Source organism: Bos mutus, chromosome 11 (assembly GCF_027580195.1).
Source record: "Bos mutus isolate GX-2022 chromosome 11, NWIPB_WYAK_1.1, whole genome shotgun sequence".
In the NCBI taxonomy this organism is placed as follows: Eukaryota; Metazoa; Chordata; class Mammalia; order Artiodactyla; family Bovidae; genus Bos; species Bos mutus.
This window is the reverse complement of record NC_091627.1, coordinates 25778924-25804152: the sequence shown is the minus strand read 5'-3', so window position 1 is coordinate 25804152 and position 25229 is coordinate 25778924. Positions and strand designations below refer to the sequence as shown.

Genomic DNA, 25229 nt, shown 5'->3' with positions numbered 1-25229 from the left:
TTTATTAGGTACCTGCATGGTGTCAGGCTCTGTGTCACTTAAAGTTGATATTCTTTCTCTAAAGTGGTCACTTGATCATTTGGGGGTTTAAGTTTATGACAGGAAATATTCAGGTGACTCCTTCCTGGCTAGATAAGAAGAGTAAGAGAGTTAGATGTTATATAAATCTCCTTCATTTTCTTTTTCCTCCAAAGTGAAAACTCATGCCATTAATCAGGAAGTTAATTTTTGAAAATGAAAATTTATTTCCTTCTTGTAAATTATATTTCTCCTAGAATTTCAGATATCAGACTTATATCCCCTCCTCCATTAGCAGCCATTTGACTTATATTTTCATGAGGTAGTATTAGAATTTTTTTTAATATGAAAAAGTTTACTTGGAAATTGGAGTAATTAATTTTGCTTCTTTTAGTTCACTTCCATCAAGTAAACTGATTAGAATTCTTCGAATGTCTGATCCTGAAAGAGGACAAACTACATTGCCTTTCCGACCTGTATCTCAAGAAGACGACGACGACCGGAGTTGATTTGTGACTTAATACGCCACGTCCTCATGTTGAAAGACATGTAAAGGGGAAAAGCATCCAGGACTATTTAAAGTAAAATGAAACAAGGTATTCTAAAGTAAAAGAAGCTCCTTTATGTATCTGACATTATGTATTACAAAACATGTAAATAAGACCAGCCACAACCAGCGATTTAAAATTAACAGTTATCTTACTTTGAGAAAACCCAATTTCATAGTACTGGTTTTAAATCTTTTTGTTTATTATTTTAACCATCTACTTTTATAGATTCTTTTTCAGAAGTTTCAAATTTTGTACATATGTACATGTACATATCTGTTAAGTTTGGGTTCATTTCTATAGTATTTTGTAAGAATTAAAATAAACATTTGAGCATCTGATTATATTTAGTTTTGCTTTTCCAGGATATTACATTATTCTCATGGCAGGGGGTAGGGCTGTGGGCAGGGACCAGCTTCCAGTAGATTTATTGTCTGTTTTGTGCTTATTAACGAGGAAGGACCTACACAGGACCATAGAAACCTTGGTCACAACCACTGCATCAGTTCAGTTCAGTTCAGTCGCTCAGTCGTGTCCGACTCTTTTCGACCCCATGAATCGCAGCACGCCAGGCCTCCGCATAGGTCATTGTTAATCCTGGAGCTACGATTACAGATCTGGACTATAGTTTTAATTACTGTGTTTCATCACATTTAATATGCTATTAAGGCACTTTCTCAGAGCACTAAAGCACTGCCAACTCTGACACAGTGCCTTTCCCTTAGTCCTTGACCATCAGCTGCTCAGCTAAGTGTCCAATCTGTGTCGGAACCGGGTTACAACCCACTTGTGCCCCCTGACTTGCAGTGTGCTTGCTCTCTTTAGAGTCCCTTGGTTTGCAGTCCAAAGTCTCTTGAGCTCTGGCTTTGCTGAGAGGATGCAGGTCAGAGGGACTCTGCAGACCATGCTGAGAAGAAGGGCTGGGGAAACAGCCGCAGGCAGCTCCCCCTGGAGCAGAGAAGCGACCAAAAGTCAAAGGACTGGCTGCTGGGGGCGGGGTGGGGTGGAGCGGGTGTCAGTCGTGAGACACATCCTGATTTAGAGTTGTTAAGAAGTGTGCTGCTTAGAATGATAAAATAACAGCCTGTTGTAAGCAATTGTGTTTATGAACTTTTTTTTTTTTTTTTTTTTTTTTTTTAAGAAAACATGAGTAGAACGCCTGTTTGTATTCTTACGTTTGATACTAGGATTACTGCTAACCTTTTTAAAAAGACGTGCATATCCAACAAGAATTCCCTCTATTGCTAGCAGTAAATATTTATGAAGTTAAAAGGAAGTATTTTAAGAACAAGGCAGTATTTTAAAAGCAGCGACACTTCTGTAGTTACTGAGAAAAATTGGATTTTGTTTTGGGTGAGGGGAGGGAGTCGAATGTAGTCCTAAGCAGAGATCAATTGGTAAATGAGAAGTCCAAAACTGTGCTTTTGTAATCTAAGAATTTGCAGAAAGAGGAAACATGCTGAATGTTTTAAACATCCCCCACTTCGAAGACAAAGTCTGATTTTTTTAAAGTTACATTTATAATTCATTTGTATCAAAACTATTTTAACATACATGTGCTTTTTCAAATAAAAAAAAAAGTAGAATATACCAAATGCATAAACTTTTATCATCTATACAGCTTCAGTGTCTGAGTTTTTGTGGTCATTTTTTAACGTTATGGTTCTTAATACAAAATGGGAAAACTCCTCAGGTATCCAGGCATCTCTTGTTGAGCTGAAGATTTTTCATTGCTTTGGCCTTACAGAGTTTTGGTTTCAACTATCATAAGTGAAAATATTTTATATTTTCAATTAATATTCTAATTAATGATAATATTAATTAGAATAAAAAGAAATTGCTTCTTTGAAATATATGTAACTTCTAAAAATAAGACTTTATATATATTCAAAGTCATGTTTCTGTGAATTGGGGAAGATAACTGTAATTGACAAAATCAAGCCTCTTTGTGAATACTGACTTGAATGCCTCATACAGATGACTCTTCCACTCCTGATTTATCATCAGGGCACCTATGACTGAACCGAGTCATAAAGTCTTGGGAAACAAGGAAGAAATGCTTCCTTGGGCTTTTAAATCCTACCTTCTCAGAATTTTGGGGTGAAAGTTGCTCAGTTGTGTCCAACTCTGTGAGGCCATGGACTGTACAGTCCATGGAATTCTCCAAGCCAGAATACCCGAGTGGGTAGCCTTTCCCTTCTCCAGGGGATCTTCCCAACCCAGGGATCGAACCCAGGTCACCCACATTGCAGTCGGATTCCTTACCAGCTGAGCCACAAGGGAAGCCCAAGAATACTGGAGTAGATAACCTATCCCTTCTCCAGCGGATCTTCCCAACCCAGGAATTGAACTGCAGTCTCCTGCATTGCAGGTGGATTCTTTACCAACTGAGCTATGATTAAAATCATTCTCAAGTAAACCAAGATGTAAGTAATAGTGTTTCTCATACTGATGATCAGTCCTAGAGATTCAGGGATCACATTCTTAAGTATTTTCCCTTCTCCCTTCTTCCCATCACCTGATGCCTTTTTGCATGTCTTCAAAATGTCTAGGCTGTTTTATGTGGAGATCTACATGTTTTATATGGAGATCTAAATTTTTATTTGGAGTTCTGCCTAAGAAAGTATTGCCTGTAACTCAAAACCTGGATCAGAATTGTTGCTGACTGTGATGAACATCAAGTGATCCAGAGTGCCTGATTAGAAAATTTCCTGAATACGAATTACATGTGGTACAAATTATGTCCTGAGTCAATAGTTATCTGGTTAGATTTTTTACTTTATTCATCTACATAGAGGCCTGTACTTTGCATCACTCAGATTTTCAGAATAGGTTTGAAACTTGTAGCTCTAAAAGTTACTGATATTTCATGATTTTGAACTAAGTACCTGTGGGCTTGAAGGTATATCAAAATATTTTTTTGTTATTATCTTTAAGGAGTTTTGTTCTTTAAAGAGTGAATATAAATTAGTTGTTTCTTTGAGTTGGCAAATGAAATTTTCTTAATTTTATATAATATCAATACCATGTGCTAGGGACTATTTTAAGCACTGGTAATCCTACTGTAATACAAAATCTACCTTCATGGAGCTTAAAGTCTAGCTAGAGAAACAGTACCACATGTTATTTCAGGGTATGGTCATTGCTATGAATAATAATAGGGTAAGGAGTTAAGATGGAGAGGAGAGGTGTTTTGGATGGAGTGTTAGGAAAAGACTTGGCAGAAGCTGATATTTAAGCAGAGGTCTGAAGTAAGAGAAGAGCCATGGAAAGATGGATGTAGGGTTGACACTTCGAGGCGAAGATGAGTGCAAAGGCCTTACTTAGTGCGAGAATGAACTTCACGTTTCAAGATCTCAAGGCCAGAACTTGGTGAGTGTAAGGAATGAAGTTCATAGGCAGGCAAGTAATATGGTTTGAGGTCCTGGGCAGGTTTTCAGACCTAGTCTGGAGATCATTTTCAAAGAATCTCTCCACCTATGACAGGAGTTAGAAGGAGTTAGGAGTTTGGGCCAACATGGAAAGAGCAAACAATCTGGAGGCTTCTGCCATGATCCAGGTGAGAGGTCACAGGGGTGACTTGGACCAGATAATGAGGATAGAAGCATTCGGATTTGAAGTTCAGAGGCAGTGGGACTTGCTGATGAGAATACTGTTGACCCTTGAACAGTGCGGGAGTTCAGTTCAGTCGCTCAGTCGTGTCCAACTCTCTGTGACCCCATGAATTGCAGCACGCCAGGCCTCTCTGTCCATCACCAACTCCCGGAGTTCACTCAGACTCAACGTCCATCGAGTCAGTGATGCCATCCAGCCATCTCATCCTCTGTCGTCCCCTTCTCCCCCTGCCCCCGATCCCTCCCAGCATCAGAGTCTTTTCCAATGAGTCAACTCTTAGCATGAGGTGGCCAGAGTACTGGAGTTTCAGCTTCAGCATCAGCCCTTCCAAAGAACACCCAGAGCTGATCTTCTTTAGAATGGACTGGTTGGATCTCCTTGCAGTCCAAGGGACTCTCAAGAGTCTTCTCCAACACCACAGTTCAAAAGCATCAATTCTTTCAGAGCTCAGCTTTCTTCACAGTCCAACTCTCGCATCCATACATGACCACAGGAAAAACCATAGCCTTGACTGGATGGACTTTGGTTGGTAAAGTAATGTCTCTGCTTTTGAATATGCCATCTAGGTTCTAGGTCATAACTTTCCTTCCAAGGAGTAAGTGTCTTAATTTCATGGCTGCAGTCACCATCTGCAGTGATTTTGGAGCCCAGAAAAATAAAGTCTGACACTGTTTCCACTGTTTCCCCATCTATTTCCCATCAAGTGATGGGACCAGATGCCATGATCTTCATTTTCTGAATGTTGAGCTTTAAGCCAACTTTTTCACTTTCCTCTTTCATTTTCATCAAGAGGCTCTTTAGTTCCTCTTCACTTTCTGCCATAAGGGTGGTGTCATCTACATATCTGAGGTTATTGATATTTATCCTGGCAATCTTGATTCCAGCTTGTACTTCCTCCAGCCCAGCGTTTCTCATGATGTACTCTGCATAGAAGTTAAATAAGCAGGGTGACAATATACAGCCTTGATGTACTCCTTTTCCTATTTGGAACCAGTCTGTTGTTCCATGTCCAGTTCTAACTGTTGCTTCCTGACCTGCATATAGGTTTCTCAAGAGGCAGGTCAGGTGGTCTGGTATTCCCATCTCTTTCAGAATTTTCCACAGTTTATTGTGATCCACACAGTCAAAGTCTTTGGCATAGTCAATCAAGCAGAAATAGATGGTTTTCTGGAACTCTTGCTTTTTTGATCCAGCGGATGTTGGCAATTTGATCTTTGGTTCCTCTGCCTTTTCTAAAACCAGCTTGAACATCTGGAAGTTCACCGTTCACGTATTGCTGAAACCTGGCTTGGAGAATTTTGAGCATTACTTTACTAGCGTGTGAGATGAGTGCAATTGTGCAGTAGTTTGAGCATTCTTTGGCATTGCCTTTCTTTGGGATTGGAATGAAAACTGACCTTTTCCAGTCCTGGGGCCACTGCTGAGTTTTCCAAATTTGCTGGCATGTTGGGTGCAGCACTTTAACAGCATCATCTTTCAGGATTTGAAATAGCTCAACTGGGATTCCGTCACCTCCACTAGCTTTGTTCATAGTGATGCTTTCTAAGGCCCACTTGACTTCACTTAACACGGCAGTTAAAGGCAGTCAAAAATCGTAGTTTATCATCAGCCCTCCATATACACATTTCTACCCCTGGCATCATGGTTTGGAAAGCACTGTTGTTTAGTCACTGAGTCGTGTACAACTGCATCGTTGTGGACTGTAGCCCATCAGGCTCCTCTGTCCATGGGATTTCCCATGCAAGAACACGAGTGGGCTGCCATTTCCTTTTAGTATTTACTATTGAAAAGATCCACCAAAAAGTGGGCCCACACAGTTCAAATCTGTACTGTTCAAGGGTCAGCTGTAGTGTAGAGTTGTGAGAAGAACCAAGGATCATTGGCTGGGAGTCTGGGATCTAAAAACCTGCATGAGTGATGGAGTCATTCATAGAGCTAGGGAAGATGTGGGGTAGGGGGAGAAAAATGGACAGCTGGTGGGGAGATGTAGACTGGCTCTGATTTGAGCAGGCAGTGGCGTTTGAGACAGTCATTTAGTTAATTGGGTATTTGATGGGTTACTGTACGTTGATAAATGTAAGAACTTGGGAAATGATAGCATAAGGTAAGAGTCTAGAGATCTATATTTTGCTGCGAAATGCTGGGAAGAACCCAAATTGCATGCCCAAGATATTTGGGAAACTGAATTGCTTACACAAAAGGCCCTATGGGAACTGTGTCATTTTATTTAGAAGCTAATTGACTATCATTTTCTCACTAAACCCCTACACATCCGGTGAGGCAAGGCTCTCTGAAGACGTCTGCTGAAGCGTGTGTTTTACTTCCTGACATGGTTTCTGACAGTGTAGAGGAAATAATCATCTGGCTTCTTTTTTTTTCTTTTTTTTAATCATCTGGCTTCTTTAAGAAAGTTGTTCATATTATTCATCTAGAGACTGTGATCCTGAAGGAAGGAACTACAGGGAAGATGAAGCCTTAAAACAATATGAGTCCTTTTTAGAAATAGTTTTATAGCTATTCAAGAAAAATGAAGTAATACAAGAGGAAATATGTAAACTTAGTATTTCAAACTAATGAAAGAGTTCAAGTTAGCATAAAAGTAAGACATTTGGAAGCATTTTCTTTTCAGGACAGCAGGAGTTAAAGAGCCAGTTGACGGGGTAATCAAAATAGCTGAGTGTAAGCTGAAACAGAGAACGTAGGCCACTGAATGATGAGAGGATGCCCATAACTTCTCCTTTCTCAAGGGACCACTGAGGCTGGGAGGGGCACAGGTTCCTGAGCATCCTTGTCACTGAGCTCTGTGTGTGTGTGTGTGTGCGCGCGCGCACGCACACACACTGGGAGGGACACAGGTTCCTGAGCATCCTTGTCACTGAGGGCTGTGTGTGTGATTGTGCTGTGAGGGACACAGGTACCTGAGCATCCTTGTCACTGAGAGTGTGCGTGTGTGTGTGTGTACGTGCACGCACTGAGGGACACAGGTTCCTGAGCATCCTTGTCACTGAGTGTGTGTGTGTGTGTGTGTGTGCGTGCGCGCACACACGTGCTTAAATGGAACTTGATTCCAGAAATTGTCATGGCTCACCTTCAGCTCTGGTCCATGCAATACTTATTTCCTTCTACCTCCTTTCTTCATTCCCTGAGGTAGATTATATTTTTTAAAGATGACCACACAAGAGATCCCTTCCGTCATCTTCCAAAACCTTGCTTTGTAGAGTCTAATTCCCTTCTTACAGATTTGTATGTCACTTATAACCACTAGAATGACAGTATGTAAAAATGTGTTGACTTCGGTGGCTCAGTCAGAAAACGCAATGAAAAGAAAGAGAAGTCCCACCTTGGTCTCTAGAACATTCATGCCGGATCACTGTGCCTCCATGGAAGCAGTCTGACTTCCCTGAGGCTGCCACTCCATGAGGCAGCCTGAACGAGACTAGCCTGTGTTGGAAAACCACTTGGAGAAGCCCTGGAACTACATGAAGAGAAGTGCCCAGCCACCCTCAGCTGCTCCAACCCCACCAAAACCCCCGTCTCTGTCCATCTGCATGAGATCTCCAAGCCAGAACTGCCCAACGGAGTCCTTCCTGACACCCTGGCCAAACAACCATGGGAGATAATACAGTAGTTATTGTTTCAAGCCATTAAGTTTTGGGGGGATTTGTCACATAGTATTAGTAACAAACAGATTTTGGCATCTGAGAAAAGGAAAAACCAAATAAAAATGAATTTAAACCATATGGCACTGGTTGGAAGGACCTTGAAGTTTAGATTCACAAGCACATAAATTGAAAGGACCTAGAGGAAGATGCTCATGGAAGCTTAAAAGGGCCTTGGGGAGAGTGTTAGAAAATAAAGCATTTCAAGGATGCTCTTGGTGAGAGCTAAAAGAGGGAAATGCCATTGGAAGCAGGAGTGAAAAGGGGACCCTTGTTATGTACTGATGGAAAGTTGGCATAGCTGATGCCATGGTACTAATAACATGGAAAGTAGGAAATGTACCTAATCCACTGGTGATCTAGCTGAAGAGACGTGTAGGTAGAATGTGAAAAGTTACTTCTGGTTTCTTGCTGCCTATGACAAAACATGAGAGAGGAGAGATGAACTAAAAGGTCAGCAGTTACATATAAGGAGCCAGGACTAGTTTTTATTTCCACCCTCTCCCAGATGACAACTAATTTTTACACTATGGAGAGGCTTCCTTGCAAAATAAAATCCAGGGTAGAACACTGTAAGACCCTTGCTTAGGACCTCAGAAAGACTTAAGGCAGGGCTTTTAGACCTTTTCAGACAGATAAAAGACCCCTTTTTCTGAGGGTTTGACTTTTGGGTGCTCTTCATTAAACCATAGTTAAGAATATCAGGGGTGTTGTTCCCAAGCAATCACACAATGGACCCTTGCTAATAGCATGGGTTTTATAAGTTCAGTTCAGTCACTTAGTCGTATCCAACTCTACGACCCCATGGACTCCAGCACACCAGGCTTCCATGTCCATCACCAGCTCCCGAAGCCTACTCAAATTCCTGTCCATTGCATCGGTGATGTCATCCTCTGTCATCCCCTTCTCCTCCCACCTTCTATCTTTCCCAGCATCAGGGTCTTTTAAATGAGTTGGTTCTTTGAATCAGATGGCCAAAGTATTGGAGTTTCAGCTTCAGCATCAGTCCTTCCAGTGAATATTCAGGACTGATCTCCTTTAGGATGGACTGGTTGGATCTCCTTGCAGTCCAAGGGGCTCTCAAGAGTCTTCTCCAACACCACAGTTCAAAAGCATCCATTTTTCGGTGCTCAGCTTTCTTTATAGCCCAACTCTGACATCCATACCTGACTACTGGAAAAACCATAGCTTTGACTAGACGGACCTTTGTTGGCAAAGTAATGTCTCTGCTTTTTAATATGCTGTCTAGGTTGGTCATAACTTTGCCAAGGAGAAAGTGTCTTTTAATTTCATGGCTGCAGTCTCCATCTGCAGTGATTTTGGAGCCCCCAAAAATAAAGTCACTGTTTCCATTGTTTCCCCATCTATTTGCCATGAAGTGATGGGACTGGATGCCATGATCTTAGTTTTCTGAATGTTGAGTTTTAAGCCAGTTTTTTCACTCTCCTCTTTCACTTTCATCAAGAGGCTCTTTAGTTCTTCCTTGCTTTCTGCCATAAGGGTGGTGTCAGCTGCATATCTGAGGTTATTGATATTTCTCCCAGCAATCTTGATTCCAGCTTGTGATTCATTCCATCTGGCATATCACACGATGTACTCTGCATATAAGTTAAATAAGCAGAGTGACAGTATACAGCCTTTTACATACTCTTTTCCCTATTTGGAACCAGTGTTTTGTTCCATGTCCAGTTCTAACTGTTGCTTCTTGACCTGCATACAGATTTCTTAGGAGGCAGGTCAGTCTGGTATTCCCATCTCTTTAAGAATTTTTCAGTTTATTGTGATCCACACAGTCAAATGGAGTAGTCAATAAAGCAAAAGTAGATGTTTTTTCTGGAACTCTCTTTCTTTCCCCATGATCCAGCAGATGTTGGCAATTTGATCTCTGGTTTTTCTCCCTTTTCTAAATCCAGCTTGAACATCTGGAAATTGATGGTTCATGTACTGTTGAAGCCTGGCTTGGAGAATTTTGAGCATTACTTTGCTAGTGTGTGAGATGAGTACAATTGTGCAGTAGTTTGAACATTCTTTGGCATTGCCTTTCTTTGGGATTGTAATGAAAGCTGACCTTTTCCAGTCCTGTGGCCTCTGCTGAGTTTTCCAGATTTGCTGGTATATTGACTGCAGTACTTTCACAGCATCATCTTTTAGGATTTGAAATAGCTCAACTGGAATTCTATCACCTTCACTAGCTTTGTTCGTAGTAATGCTTCCTAAGGCCCACTTGACTTCCCATTCCAGGATGTCTGGCTCTAGCTGAGTGATCACACCATCGTGGTTATCTGGGTTATGAAGATGTTTTTTGTACAGTTCTTCTGTGTATTCTTGCCACCTCTTCTTAATATCTTCTGCTTCTGTTAGGTCCATACCATTTCTGTCCTTTATTGTGCTCATTTTTGCATGAAATGTTCCCTTGGTATCTCTAATTTTCTTGAAGAGATCTCTAGTCTTTCCCATTCTGTTGTTTTCTTCTATTGCTTTGAACTGATCACTGAGGAAGGCTTTCTTATATCTCCTTACTATTCTTTGGAACTCTGCATTCAAATGGGCATATCTTTCCTTTTCTCCTTTGCCTTTAGCTTCTCTTCTTTTCACAGCTATTTGTAAGGCCTCGTCAGACAACCATTTTGCCTTTTTGCATTTCTTTTTCTTGGGGATGGTCTTGATCACTGCCTCTTGTACAATGTCACAAACCTCTGCCCATAGTTCTTCAGGCACTCTGTCAGATCTAGGCCCTTAAATCTATTTCTCACTTCCACTGTATAATCATAAGGGATTTGATTTAGGTCACACTGAATGGTCTAGTGCTTTTCCCTGCTTTCTTCAATTTAAGTCTGAATTTGGCAATAAGGAGTTCATGATCTGAGCCACAGTCAGCTTCCAGTCTTGTTTTTGCTGACTGTATAGACCTTTTCCATCTTTGGCTGAAAAGAATATAATCAATCTGATTTCAGTATTAACCATCAGGTGATGTCCATGTGTAGAGTCTTCTCTTGTGTTGTTGGAAGTGGGTGTTTGCTATGACCAGTGTGTTCTCTTGGCAAAACTGTTAACCTTTGACCTGCTTTGTTTTGTACTCCAAGGCCAAATTTGCCTGTTACTCCAGGTATCTCTTGACTTCCTACTTTTGCATTCCAGTCCCCTCTCATAGGACTTTGTAAACTGATCCATAAAAAAACTATAAGATTTTTCTTTAAAGAATTGTATCAGCTTAGACTGAAAGAGACAGTACAAAAATGAAAACAAGTTTTTGTACTCCTGAAACCTTATGGGCAGGCAGTAAGCAGAGAAACCACTCAGCTATAAACAGGCTACTTTTTTATGAAAAAGGAAGGCTAACTCAGAAGGTAGAAACAAGAACACAAAAGGCAGAGCCAAAAGCCACGGAGAACAACCAGCAGAAAGTAGGACTGAGCCTTAATCAAGGAATTTACAAGATGTCCCTAGCTGGATGTCAGAACTGCTATGGACCAGAGACTACCTCAAGCTTTCCAGTTTCCCCTTTTCTCAAAGTGTGTCTCTACTGTAGTTATGCTTCAGTTCAGTTCAGTTGCTCAGTCGTGTCCGACTCTTTATGACCCCATGGACTACAACACGAAAGGCTTCCCTATCCATCACCAACTCTCAGAGCTTACTCAAACTCATGTCCATTGAGTTGGTGATGCCATCCAACCATCTCATCCTCTGTTGTTCCCTTCTCCTCCTGCCCTCAATCTTTCCCAGCATAAGGGTCTTTTCAAATAAGTCAGTTCTTCCCATCAGGTGGCCAAAGGATTGGAGTTTCAGCTTCAGCATCAGTCCTTCCAAAGAATATTCAGGACTGATTTCCTTTAGGGTGGACTGGTTGGATCTCCTTGCAGTCCAAGGGACTTTCAAGAGTCTTCTCCAACACAACAGTTCAAATGCATCAATTCTTCAGCACTCAGCTTTCTTTAAAGTCCAACTCTCACATGTATACATGACCACTGGAAAAACCATAGCTTTGACTATGCTTCCCCATCCCAACATTCTATGTTGTGTAAGGCAGGTGGGAAAGGGGGCGATAATTACCTATTGGTTGTCCACAGGCCTTTGGATTTAAAAGAATGATCTCAATGTGCTACATCTGATGAACCAACACTGAGGAGCCTTTAGATGATGAGATCTGGGGCTTCAAGCCCAACCCTGAAGTCATAAGGGGATGAGACTTTTGTCGTTACTTGGGAGCAGGTGAATGCATTTTGAAGGTGGAAGAGATGGATCGTGGCTACAGGGCAGACTGTGGCCAATGGTTTTCCAAAACGGGTGGCAACAACATTGCTCCTGTTCTTCTAGAAACTTTTAAAAACCCATTAAGAAAGACATGGAATCTAATTTCCCTCTTGATTATGGGCTAGGTTTGTGACTTTCCTGTAATCAGTGGAATGCCATGGAAGTGCTACTTCATGACAATTGAGGCTAGGTCAGAAAAGACTCCAGTGTTCTTGCCTGGAGAATCCCAGGGACAGGGGAGCCTAGTGGGCTGCCGTCTATGGGGTCACACAGAGTCGGACACGACTGAAGCGACTAAGCAGCAGCAGAAAAGACTATGAAACTTCCAGTTTCTTTGCAGGAATGCCTGTGGTGGAGATCTGACCCACCAGGTAAGTACTATGGCTGCTGTGAGGTCACCATGCTGTGAGGAAGCACAAACTAGCCTGTGTGGAGATGCTCTGAGGTTGGAAGGGGAAAGATGCCCTCTCCACTCCAGGCTGCTCCAGGGACCTGTTTCAGCTCAAATTATCATGTGACTGCAACTGCATGAGCAACCCCCAACCAGAAACATTCAGGTGAACCTTCTCAAATTCCCGACCCACAGTAGCTGTGAGGAATATTAAGATGATGATTTCTATTTTAAGCCATCACCGCTTGGAGAGGATAAAATGTTGTGGTACACCCCTCAACTCTAATGTGATATTTCCTTTTATTTTATGTGTCTTTAGTGTTCTTTTGTGAGAATGCATGCTTCATTTGTATGTATTATACTGTGCAACAGGTTTCACTGTTGCTCTTTCTCCCTTTCAGCATTGTTAAAACCCATGTGTGGGCGTCGGCTCCCAGCTGAAGGTAAGTAGGCCATAGGGTGAATGCACCATGTCTTACTTACCTAGTCTTCTAGTCACGAACCACTAGTCGCCTCCAGTCCCCACACCAGAAACAGAGTTGTCATAGACATGCTGGGAAAAGTCCCCATACAGACACCTGTGAAAGCATCTTGGGCAACATACCCAGGAGTGGGGATGCTGGGTCAGAGGGCATATGTGCACTTATTCTAACTAATACTGCCAGACTGCTCTCAGCCCTCTGCAACAGTCTACTCTAGTACAGCAGTGAGGACTAAAACAAATAAGATGTTCATTTGCTGGCCCAATTTCTACATTTTATTTATTTCCCAGTGAGTCTGCTGGGAAAATAAGATCATGGCATCTGGTCCCATCATTTCATGGCAAATAGATGGGGAAACAGTGGAAACAGTGGCAGACTTTATTCTTTTGGGCTCCAAAATCACTGCAGATGGTGATTGCAGCCATGAAATTAAAAGACACTTGCTCCTTGGAAGAAAAGTTATGACCAACCTAGACAGCATATTAAAAAGCAGAGACATTACTTTGCCAACAAAGGTCCGTCTAGACAAAGCTATGGTTTTTCCTGTAGTCACATATGGATGTGAGAGTTGGACTTTAAAGAAAGCTGAGCGCCGAAGAATTGATGCTTTTGAACTGTGGTGTTGGAGAAGACTCTTGAGAGTCCCTTGGACTGCAAGAAGATCTAACCAGTCAATCCTTAAGGAAATCAGTCCTGAATATTCATTGGAAGGACTGATGCTAAGGCTGAAACTCCAGTCCTTTGGCCCCCTGATGCGAAGAACTCACTCATTTGAAAAGAACCTGATGGTGGGAAAGATTGAGGGCGGGAGGAGAAGGGGACAACAGAGAATGAGATGGTTGGATGGCATCACTGGCTTGATGGACATGAGTTTGAGTAAAATCCAGGAGTTGGTGATGGACAGGGAGGCCTGGTGTGCTGCAGTCCACGGGGTCGCAAAGAGTCAGACACGACTGAGAGACTGAACCGAACTGAACCGAGTCTGCTGGAGGGTGTGTTTTGTTCTTGTTCTTGTTTGTTTGGCTGCACCAAGGGGTATGGGGGATCTTAGTTCCATGCGGGATCTTAGCTCCCTGAGCAGGGATCAAACCCATGCCCCTATGGTGGAAATGTTGAGTCTTAACTGCTAGACCACCAAGGAAGACCCTGGAGAGTTTGTTTCCCCAAATACCCATGTGGCTCACTTCCGTCGCTTGGGTCTTACATCAGTGTCACCTAACCAGCTTAGAGCAAACACCACTGCTGCATCCCATCGTTTTCCATCTGTCTTCACCTCTTGTGCTTTTCTTCAGAGTTCTTACAATTGGAGTGTGTGTGGTTACTGTCTGTCTCTCCCTAGAAGAATGGTGTTGGGGGCGTTATAGGTGATCAGTCAAAATTTGCTAAGAATTCATTAACTCGAGCTTGATTTCACCAAGTGCCTTTCTAAGGTGTCTTCCCAGTTCCTCGACCCTCCACCTCCACACCACCCTCAATCAGAGGAGAGAGTACTGGGGGCTCTGAATGACCCCATCTTCTCCTGCCTCCACTCTGGACTCACCAAGTACAGGGTTAAGGGCACCCGGAAGTCCTATGAGCCCTTGGGACTGTTCTTTCTGGGGGTGGAAGTGTGGTCTGGCAGGGTTTCAGGTACCACCGGTCTCCTGAGAGTTTGTGGGGAGTTTTGCTCACTCCCAGCTTCTTGCTGAATAGATGAATGGAATCGTCAGGTCCTGGTCTCAGGTCTCACTTAAGGATCCTAAGACAGACAAGGGACAAATATTTAGGAAAAAAGGCAGTCCATAAAAAGTGAACAGTTTAGCACTGTACTGTCTGATACGATGACAACTTGCTACATGGGGCAAATTAAATGCAAATTAATTAAAATGAAAAATTCAGTTTGCCAGTCATATTAGCTGAACTTGAAGTGCTCCAAAGTCACACACAACCAGTGCAGAAGTTTCCACCATCCCAGCAAGTTCTACTGGATGGTCCTGGAGAAAGAAACTGGTCTCATCCACGCTTGCTCTGAAAATGCAAACCTGCCCCTAGGGCTCTTCATGGAATCTCTGCCTTCCTTCCTCAAGCTCAAAACGGTCAGGATTTTGTTCCATCTTTAAAACCACGAGTACGTTTATGATTTGGCAAGACAGAAGGCCCCTTTTCTGCCAGCAGGACGCTTCTCACTCAGTGTGTTGTGTAAAACATAACACACAGTCACACTGAGATAGCATGTATTGTCATATAGTGAGCAGTTTTTGAGAATGAGCAAGTTTTATGTTTTATTTAAACTTGACATGCCATATTAATTTTCCCTCTTCTGAGGGCCAGGATGAAGTATTGAGAAGTCACTTTTTCCCCGTTGGTTGTCACTACGTCTTTGAATTCCCAAGTTGTGTGTTCAAAGGGAAATTTAGTACGTTTGTTGCTACCGACCCTGGATGATCATGAAACATCTGTTTCCAATTTAAAATTATGAAATAAGAACTGAGGGGAAAAGTCAAATGTTATAAATTTATTTGGGACATCTATTGCCACCTCTTTGGAAGCCTTTGAAAATTCAAGCAGAAATCAATACGCATCCATCTTTTTTTTTTACTTTCAATAAATAATATCTTTGAGTATATGCATATTATAGATATATTTATGAGTCATTTAGCAGAGTTTGTAAGGTTTATACTGCATTAATTCCAACACAGCTCTTTCCAGGTTGATAGGGTGCAAATGAGGTAAGAATTAAGGCAAACCTAAAAGGCATGCAAATGTCATACATTTATATTCACTGATAATACAAGCTCTTGTGTGTGGACCATACAGAGGAGTCAAGATCTCCTCGGTGTGTCTGTCTAGTACTATTTTACAGGAGAATGGTGACACAGCTTAAAATTCAGTTACATTACCATGGGGGTCTCAGTGCTACTAACATTATGTAATCAAGGAGACACAAGCATTAGCAAAACATGAACAAGAAATCATAGAACTCTTTGCAGCACATTTCTGCCCAGGCTTTGGAGAAGGAAGATTTTTTATGAAATGATATTACACATATCACATTGTGGCAGGTTGTCTGTTTTAGAATATATGCTTTTTAAAATTCATTAGCAAATGACATTCTCATGCACACAAGTGTTTCAAACACAAGAAGCAAGTCCATTTATAGGTAGTCCAAGCAATATCTGTGTGTGTGTGTGTGTGTGTGTGTGTTAATAGCTGCAGACTGAATGGAACATTGATACTCTTGTGCAGTCCATAGCATTGACCTCCGCTCATTTCTGAATGTCGCACTGCAGAAGTAGTACAATGGAAGGGTCGCTCTTGGCAGCTTCTTTGAATTCATCCAGCGTAATCTGGTCATCTTTGTTCTTATCCATCTTGCTGAAAATCTTGTCTACTCGTTGCTCGGGCGTGAGGCCATCCTCATTCATTTTCATCATGATCACTGTGCCCACCATTTTGTAGATAGCCTTGGGAAGACAAGAAATAGATCATAAAGTTCACCTCGGATGGGGTAAAGAATTTAAATTTACTTCAAAGGACTCCTTAAACGCTTTTAAATAAGAGAGTGGTGTAATCAAATCGGTGTGAGTCTCATGACTAACGGGATAGAGAAGAATTTCATGATTCCTAATTTTTTGGGCTGGAGGAAGTGAGTGAAAAGAGTTGTGGTGAGACCAAGAATGACGAAAATGATGAGCTCAGTTTGGAAACTTCTGAGTTTGAGGTCAGATGGTAATCAACAAGCTCTACTCCTTGGAGATCTAGGAAAAGATGAAGTGGTCCCAGATGAAATGGACCGTAATCTGATCCTAACTGATAAGGGACTTACAATCTGTCAAGAAAGCAAGCAAGGGGCACCAGTAAAATTAAGCCCTGAAAGAAGTTAGCTGAGAAGGATCTGCGAGTCAGGGACTATCTTCATGAGTGAAAGAACAGAGTAAGATGATTCCATTTTCCATTAATTCCAATAATTCCATGTAATTCTCAAAATGGAAATGAAAGGTAGAAACGAGTTTCATTCTTAGGAAAGTGCCTTAAAATGCTCATCTACACAAAGACTTGTAGGTAAACATATAGCAGCATTTTCAATAATAGCCCTGAAGTGAAACAGCACAAATACTCAACTGGCAAAGAGATAAATAAAATACGATGCATCTGTACAATTGAATATGATTTTAGCAACAGAAAGGAATGAAATACTGACAGATGCTACAACATAGATAAATGTCCAAAAAAGTGCCAGATATAAAAGGCCAAACGTATATTGTAAGATTCCATTTATATAAATGTTCAGTGAGACAAATCCATAAAGAAAGTAGAAGGGTAGTTTTCAAAACCTGGGGATACCCATGGGCTTAAGGTATCCTATTGGGAGAATAAAAATGTTCTACAATTGGATTATGATGATGGCGAGATAACCTAGACCTTAAAGGGTAAAGAAGATTTGGATGGGCCCAGAGCCCTGAAGGAAAAGGTGAAAAGCCCAGGTGGAAAGCATGGTAGAGGCCGAAGTGGCCAGTGGTGAGTGTTCAAGGGTGAGCAGCCCTGGATGGACAGTGAGGCTGCAGGGGACATGCAAGCGAATGGATGTCAGCTGGATAGCCGGATCTGTGTGCACAGCTGTGCGTGGCATGGAGGAACCTCTCTATAAAGACTTTTGACCAAATGAATGAGCAGCTCCTGAAGTACAGAGATGCTGTAAAGGCTGTATCAGTTACTGATACTTTGGTTCTGAAAAGGTGACTCAGCAAAAAGGAACCTGGAGGCAGGAAGGGGTGCCAGGGTGCAAGTGCAGAGGGCTAGAAGCTGGAGAAAATACTGGAGAAGGAGATAGGGAGCCACATGCAGAGGGAGTAAGAAGAAGGGGCACGGCTGATTAGAAGGAAAGGAGCTGAGAGTCGAGGTGGATATTTCCAAGGGGGACAGAGCCTTGACAGTGAACTGCCATGTACTGAGCATTTCCTACATGACAGGAAGTCTTGTTTAGTCACTCAGTTGTGTCCAACTCTTTGTGATCCCCTGGACTGTAGCGCACCAGGCTCCTCTGTCCATCGATTTCCCAGGCAAGAATACTGGAGTGGGTTGCCGTTTCCTTCTCCAGCAGATATTCCCGACCCTGGGACTGAACCTGTGTCTCCTGCCTCGGCGGGCAGATTCTTTACCACCAAGTCACCAGGGAAGCCTGAGAGAAAGTGTGCCAGGTGCTTAATCATTACCACAGTCTTGAAGGGTAGGTTCATTATCATTTTTTCATAAAGACATTGATGGTTTGGTGCTCAATGCCCTATAGCCAACTCCATGCCTGAACCTTACTGGGTCTCCCAGTTTACTTGGGAAGGGAAGTGGGTACTAAAGGTAGAGAAGGGACTAAAGATGCTGGTGCAGGTGGGGTAAGTGGAAGGCAGGGCTCCAGAGGTCAGAGCTGACTGAGCTGGGAAGCGGCCCCAGAGGGAGGAGAGTCAGCATAGCAGAGAGGGCATCTGGGTCACTTGGGTTTTGGCTACTGTTTCTCGCCATCACCCCTTAGCTTTGCTCTGGGGATCTACACCTCTGCTTCCCCCCCACCCCAAATCTCAGCCCTGTGGTCTGGGCAGGGCCTTGCCCCAGCTCCAGGATGAGACACTTGGTCCTGCCTTCCCTCTTTGGGTCACCTTGTCAGCGCAGAGGTGGACACACAAGCTAAGACAGTGAGTGAAGAGGCATGACTCATTCATCAGCGGGTGAGTGCTCAGCAGGCTCCCGCACTGTTCTAGGCTGGAGGGATACAGCAGTGAGAGAGTACGGCCCTCTCTGTACATGTAGCTTGTGTTCTATTGTATCAGATAATTTAGGGCAGTGATAAAATCTATGACCAAAAAAAAAAAAATGTTGGTAAGGGATTAGATGGCCCAGGGGTAGGGGGATGTGAGTTCAGGGAGGAAGGCCTGCCAAGATGTTGAGATGAAGGGGCAACCCTGAGAGGAATGAGGGGACCTGGGGGGCGGTCCTGGGCAGAGGGAGAGGATATCAAGGCCCTGATGTGAGGCTGTGTGTTCCAGGAAAACCAAGGCCCAGGTATCTCACACTCAGTGTGTAAGGAATGGTGTTGAAGACTGAGGTTGCAGCAGTGGCCAGGGGGTCCTGGGACATTTGCACAGGCAACTGAGGAAGATACTTGTTTACGTGGAATGATGGAAAACTGGGGACCATGGGCAGCATCTTGTGCCCACTGTGGGGAAGCTGGCTTGAAGAAGAGAGCGGCGTCCAGCAGGGCGGAGCTAAGCCAAGGGCTAGAGAAGCTGGGTCCTGATACCATCCTTCTCACCCTCTAGGCTTATGTTGGTGGAAGATCTCACAGTGAGAGCATGGCTGGTTGAAATGTGGTTGACAGTCAGAACCCAGCAGCTTGGAGCTGAGACATTATCCAGCGTGGAGGCAGGGGACAGGACAGAGGATTCAAGGCCTGCCAGGGCTCCTGGTGGGGAAGCAGGGGACCTGCCATAGGCCTGTGCCCAGGGAGGCTCTTCCCAAGGTCTGCGTTTCTGCCTGCAGCAGCCCAGGCCCTGAGAACACCCGGGGGCCTCACCTCGATGATCTCCAGCATCTCCACTCGGGTGATCTTGCCGTCCCCGTCCAGGTCGTACATGTTGAAAGCCCAGTTCAGCTTCTGCTCAAAGCTGCCCCTGGAGGTGATGGACAGCGCGCAGATGAACTCTCGGAAATCGATGGTGCCATCCCCGTTCTTGTCGAAGGTGCGGAAGGCGTGCTGGGCAAACTTGGAGGCATCCCCGTATGGGAAGAACTACAGGGCAGAACACACAAGGTCACCTGTCAGGAGGGGAAGAATCGCAGGCCCCGAAGTGAAAGCCCAGTGCCACACGCTGGCCCGGGGCTCTCCCAGCCCTCCCAGGGGGCGAGGGGGTCAGGCTTGCCCGTGTGGACTGGGTTTGGCCCAACACTCAAGGCTAAGGACGGGCACAAGGAAGCGGTCTCCCCATGCGTCCTCACTCCCAGGCTCCTCGCTCTTGCCTGAGGGTGAGGCTGGAGACACTGGGCTTTGAGGTTGGTGGGACCTGGATCAGGGCTGCTAGAATTCCTCCTCTGTGGCCTTTCTTGTCATTCTCCCTCGAGGTCTAGGACGGGGCAGCCAGCTGACTTCTCTCCTGCACAGGGCAGTATGACCTGGACTCCCACATTTCTCCGGGTGTCATCATCCAGGCTCACTGCCCGTGGGGCCTGAGCAAGGTGGCCCTGACCTCCCGCCAGTGGCTCCCGGTCCCTAGCCCACCAAGGTCCCTCTGGGTGTTGGGCCAGCGTCCAACTCCTTTTTCTAGAAACTTTTCTTTTGCGGGGCATTTAAGACCCACTAAAAATAGAACATGACTGGGCTTATTTCTGAGAGACATAAAGAGGTGTCTTCTCAGAGCCAGCAGGGTGCTGCAGGAGACAGGAGAGGGACGCAGGAGGAGGAGGGGGTGCAGACCCCAAAGTGGGAAGACCACGGAGACCGTGGCCATGGCCCTGGGCTTGGACACACATCTGGGCCTGCCACACACAGCAGGGAGCTCTGATGCCTGACCCTCTGCCTAGCAAAGCTAAAGGACATCCTCCATGTACGTATATAAGTATATGTAGAGCTGATTCTCTTTGCTGTACAGTAGAAACTAACACAACATTGTAAAGCAACTATACTCTGATAAAAATATTAAAAAAAAAAAAGGAAAAGACATTCTCTCCAGGTGGAGCACAGGAAACTAGCAAGCAAACCTCGTCCCATCCCTGAACAAAAACAAACCACGTGCTGTTTTAAACCAGAGAAGGTGCATTCGTGTTTCTGGATGAAGAATTCCACTAAATACAAAGTCCAAAGCAGATTCCTAAGGATGCCATGGCATTCATATTCTGGCGTGGGTGCTGCCACTTGCTAAGTGGGTCAGGCTGGCCACACACAGATGGCTGGCATCATGCCCTCTCTGACTGCATCCTCTTTCTCACTGTACATCCTGACCTGGGACCCGCTAAGCCCTGCTACCCACTGACCCTACACTGCACATTGAATGGTAGGAAATCTCCCTCCAGAAACAAAAGACAAGCATTTCATGTAAGGGGCGAATACAGGAGGCCCAGGGATGAGACAAGCATTCCTGGGGGCAGGGGTGGGGAGATCTGGTGTCAACTTGCAGACGCCAGTATCTGATCAGGTGCTTGCTCTTGTTGTGTAAGAAGCTACCCCTAAACCTGGTGGCATGAAACAGTAACAATCATTTTATTAATCTTGGGAAATAAAAACTTGACCATCTCTTCTTTTCTAATCAAACAACTCATTCTGTAACTATGAGCCTCCTATATTCTGAACTGTTCATTATTTGTAACACTTATAACACCACATGGTGGGGGAGGAGTTGAGGGGTTGTTTTATTTTTTTCTCCTCACAACAACCAATTTTCTGTATCCCAGCTGGGTGTCCTACAGGTCAATTCACTTCTGATCCTAATGGCCTGGAGTTACTGGGGTGTCCTGCAATGCAGGAGACCCCAGTTTGATTCCTGGGTCAGGAAGATCTGCTGGAGAAGGGATAGGCTACCCACTCCAGTATTCTTGGGCTTCCTTGATGGCTCAGCTGGTAAAGAATCTGCCTGCAATGAGGGAGACCTGGGTTCGATCCCTGGGTTGGGAAGATCTCCTGGAGAAGGGATAGGCTATCCACTCCAGTATTCTGGTCTGGAGAATCCCATGGACTGCATAGTCCATGGGGTCGCAAAGAGCCAGACACAACTGAGCAACTTCACTTCACCACTTTGTTATAAAGGATACAATCCAACGGAGGAGATGCATAGAGTAATAAAAGGGATGCATGGAGCTCCCAGTACGGGTTGCCCCACTCTCCCAGCCCTTGAATGTTTTCATCAGCCTGGAAGTTCCTGGAACCCCATAGTTAATGGCAGTTTCATTATGCAAGCATGATCGATCAAATCATTGGCCATTGATGATTGAACTCAATCTCCAGACACCCTGTCTCCACTGGAGGTCTGGCTTGGGGCTGGAAGTTCCAGTTCTCTAATCTGCCCCTTGTCTTTCTGGGACCAGCCGCCCCCTCAACAATCCTGCCTCACTCATCTTATTAACGATACTCATCTTATTAACATACACTCATCTTATTAACATACAATAGACACTAAAGAAGGAAATGGCAACCCACTCCAGTATTCTTCCCAGGAAAATCCCATGGACAGAGCAGCCTGGCAGGCTACAGTCCATGGGGCTGCAAAGAGTTGGACATGACTGAACATGCATGCGGACACTGATCACTCCAGAGATTCCAAGAGTCTTAGAAACTTCTGTACCAGGAACCAAGGACTAAGACCAAATATATTTATTTCTTATTCTAAGTATCATATGTGCCCTCTGCCTGGGTGGTCTTCCTCTCTCTCTAAGGGGGTGCTGTTTGCTAATGTGTCGTCTGTGTTCAGGGGTCTTGAGCAGAGCCTGTACCTGAGAAATACAATAACCTAAAAACAGAGCAGACTGAGCCCCTGGTAGATTCCAAGGTCTCCCTGGGGACTTTTATCCATCAGTCTTTCTGCACCCAGTGTCAGGAGTCCACTGGGTATAATTTTTTCCATCCCTGTGGGTTTCTGGTGGTGCAGTGCTTTACCCATTTTACATCTCACAGCATCCTTCTAAGTTAAAGGCCTTCTGATATTTTTATCTGAAAATAGCTGGGCATCTTAGGTCAGTGTATTAAAAATTAATTTAGATCTGGAAGGCCTTCAGAAAAAAAAATCGATGGTAAATTTTGAGCTATAAAAGTTGCATGTGCCTTGCTGAAGGTCTGTTTACTGACTTTTAAAGCCAACATGTTTTCTCTGGAGGAACGGAGTGTGTGATGAAGAGCCCTCAGATATCTGGAGTGGTTGTTTCCTTTAGAAAATTCATCTTATCATTTTCTGAGTACTTCAAGTTTTTTGAATCAGGGGAATGATCCTTCTTTTGATGAAATAATTCAACTCTGGATGGGGCATGACAGAAAAAATGAAGCCACACTCCCTTCAGTTTCTGTAGGAAGAAATCAGGGTCTTGAGCTCATATCTACTTCTCTCGGAGGAAAACACTGCCTGAGAAGTACAAGTATTTGGACAGTATTATTGCTTGAAGGGTATTTTTAAATTCAATGTATTTTGCATCAACTCCTGCATTAAATATTGATGTAGAAATAATTTTTGTGTTATTAATAATCCAAATATTTTAATATAATAAAAAACTTGAAGTTGAAATTATATATATATATATATATATAGTTTTATATATTTCACTTGTGTCTTTGTGTGTGCATACTAAGTCACTTCAGTCATGTCCGACTCTTTGCAGCCCACCAGGCTCCTCTGTCCACAGAATTCTCCAGGCAAGAATACTGGAGTGGGTTGCCAAGCCCTCCTCCAGGGGATCCTCATGACCCACGGCTCAAACCGGAGTTTCTTAAGTCTCCTGTATTGCCAGGCAGCTTCTTTACCACTAGTGCTATCTAGGAAGCCCTTAGGTTGCCATAAAAAACTACCAAGGATTGGGTAGCTAGTAAACAACACACATTTATTTCTCATAGTTCTGAAGGCTAGATGTTCAAGATCAAGATGCCAGCATGGTCAGGTACTGGTAAGGGCCTTCCTCTGGGTTGCATTCTGCTGACTGTTTGCTGTGTCCTCACATTCTGGAAGGTGCCAGGACACTCTATGACGTTTCTTTTATAAGAGCACTAATCCTGTTCATGGGGCTTCCTAGGTAGCTCAAATGGTAAAGAATCTGCCTAAAATGTGGGAGACCTGGGTTTGATCCCTGGGTTGGGAAGATCCCCTGGAGAAAGGAATGGCAATCCACTCCAGTACTCTTGCCTGGAGAATTCCATGGACAGAGGAGCCTGGTGGGCTACAGTCCATGGAGTTGCAAAGAATTGGCCACAATTGAGCAACACTTTCACTTTCTTCAATCCTATTCATGAAGGTTCCACCCTCATGACCTAAGCACTTCCCTCCTAATACCATCATTTTGGGTATGAAGTTTCAACATATGAATTTGGGACACACAGAGTCAGCCCATAGCAACTTGTTTAAAAGGATATAAGTTTTGTTGTAAAAATTTTCAAAAACTATATTAGATAATCTAATATAGCTAACCTTCAATTAATTTCCATTGTCTCTTTTATGCCCATGTATACACACACAGTTCTACTTTTGGTCAAAATATTTAAATCTAGTGTATCTTGTATTTCCATTAAAAGGAAAGTAAAAAAAAAACAAAAAACACAAAACACCTCATCTGAGAAACAGATTGTTTAGTTTTGTCTGACTAAACAACATTTAGTCACTGGGTTGTGCCTGACTCTTTGAGACTCCATGGACTGTAGCCCACCAGGCTCCTCTGTCCATGGGATTTCCCAGCCAAGAATACTGGAGTGGGTTGCCATTTCCTCCTCCAGGGGATCTTCCCAAACCAGGGATTGAATCTACATCTGCATCTCCTACATTGGGAGGCAGATTCTTTACCACTGAGCCACCTGGGAAGCCAGGGAAGCAGCTGCAAATGGCCAGTTAATAACGCCTGCTTGATGGGAATCCAGGCTCCCAGCCAGGAATTCTTCTGACCCCAGAAGCCGTGTGGTGTGCTTCCCGGAGGCATCCTTTGGGGTTTGGCATCAGTGGGGCAGCCTGTCCTCCTGAGGATACCCAGGAGAAGGCTCCTTTGTGAAGAGCAGGGTTTGGGGTGGAGCAGGGTCTGCTCCAGGTTCGGGCCAGCAGAGCCCTAGGCTTAATTCTGGGGGCGTCTGAGCTGGCCAGTGCCCCAGGCTCCTTGGGCTAGGGGTGAGGCTGCCCCGGAGGCAGTCTTCTCTACAGCCCTCTTTTGTCCTTGCCCCTGTGGAGCCCACAGCCCTTTGGTTCCAACACCTGGGGACTCAGAGCTAGTAACGGAAGGTGGGACCACTAAGTAGCCCCTCTGTCCCTGGGTTCTCTGGGACCCCCAGCTGTGGAGGGCTGAGTGTACTAGGCCATTTTATACAAGGAATCTGAGCATCTATAGATTTTGGTATTTGAGCCCTAGAACCAATTCCCATGGATGCTGAGGGACCAACTACTGTAACTACTGTATAACAAACAAGGTAGAAGGTTAGGGGAAAAAATGTATCTGCCTGATCTGCCTGGAACAGTCTGATCATAAACTCTGCATTGTACTCTGAACACTCTGCCATCACAAACTCCTGTGGACAAGCTTGAAATGTCAAGGCCTTTGCTCATGGTGCCTGGCTGGCTATGATAGAGGC

The 25229-nt window shown here is 44.0% G+C and overlaps 2 protein-coding genes across 2 annotated transcripts in view; one reads left to right on the top strand and one right to left on the bottom strand.

Moving 5' to 3' along the window:
• SMC6 (structural maintenance of chromosomes 6) overlaps positions 1–1699 on the top strand; it is a 74435-nt gene extending 72736 nt beyond the window's left edge. The window contains exon 27 of the mRNA XM_070379146.1: positions 413–1699. Within this exon, the coding sequence (XP_070235247.1) occupies positions 413–527 (115 nt within the window). The 3' untranslated portion in view covers positions 528–1699. The remainder of the gene's footprint in view (positions 1–412) is intronic.
• A 12384-nt stretch (positions 1700–14083) lies between these two features.
• The window catches only part of VSNL1 (visinin like 1), a 122171-nt gene continuing 111025 nt past the window's right edge, over positions 14084–25229 (bottom strand). Inside the window, exons 3-4 of the mRNA XM_005891035.2 lie at positions 19506–19721; positions 14084–16407 (exon numbers count right to left, since the gene is read on the bottom strand). Of these exons, the coding sequence (XP_005891097.1) occupies positions 16210–16407; positions 19506–19721 (414 nt within the window). The 3' untranslated portion in view covers positions 14084–16209. The remainder of the gene's footprint in view (positions 16408–19505; positions 19722–25229) is intronic.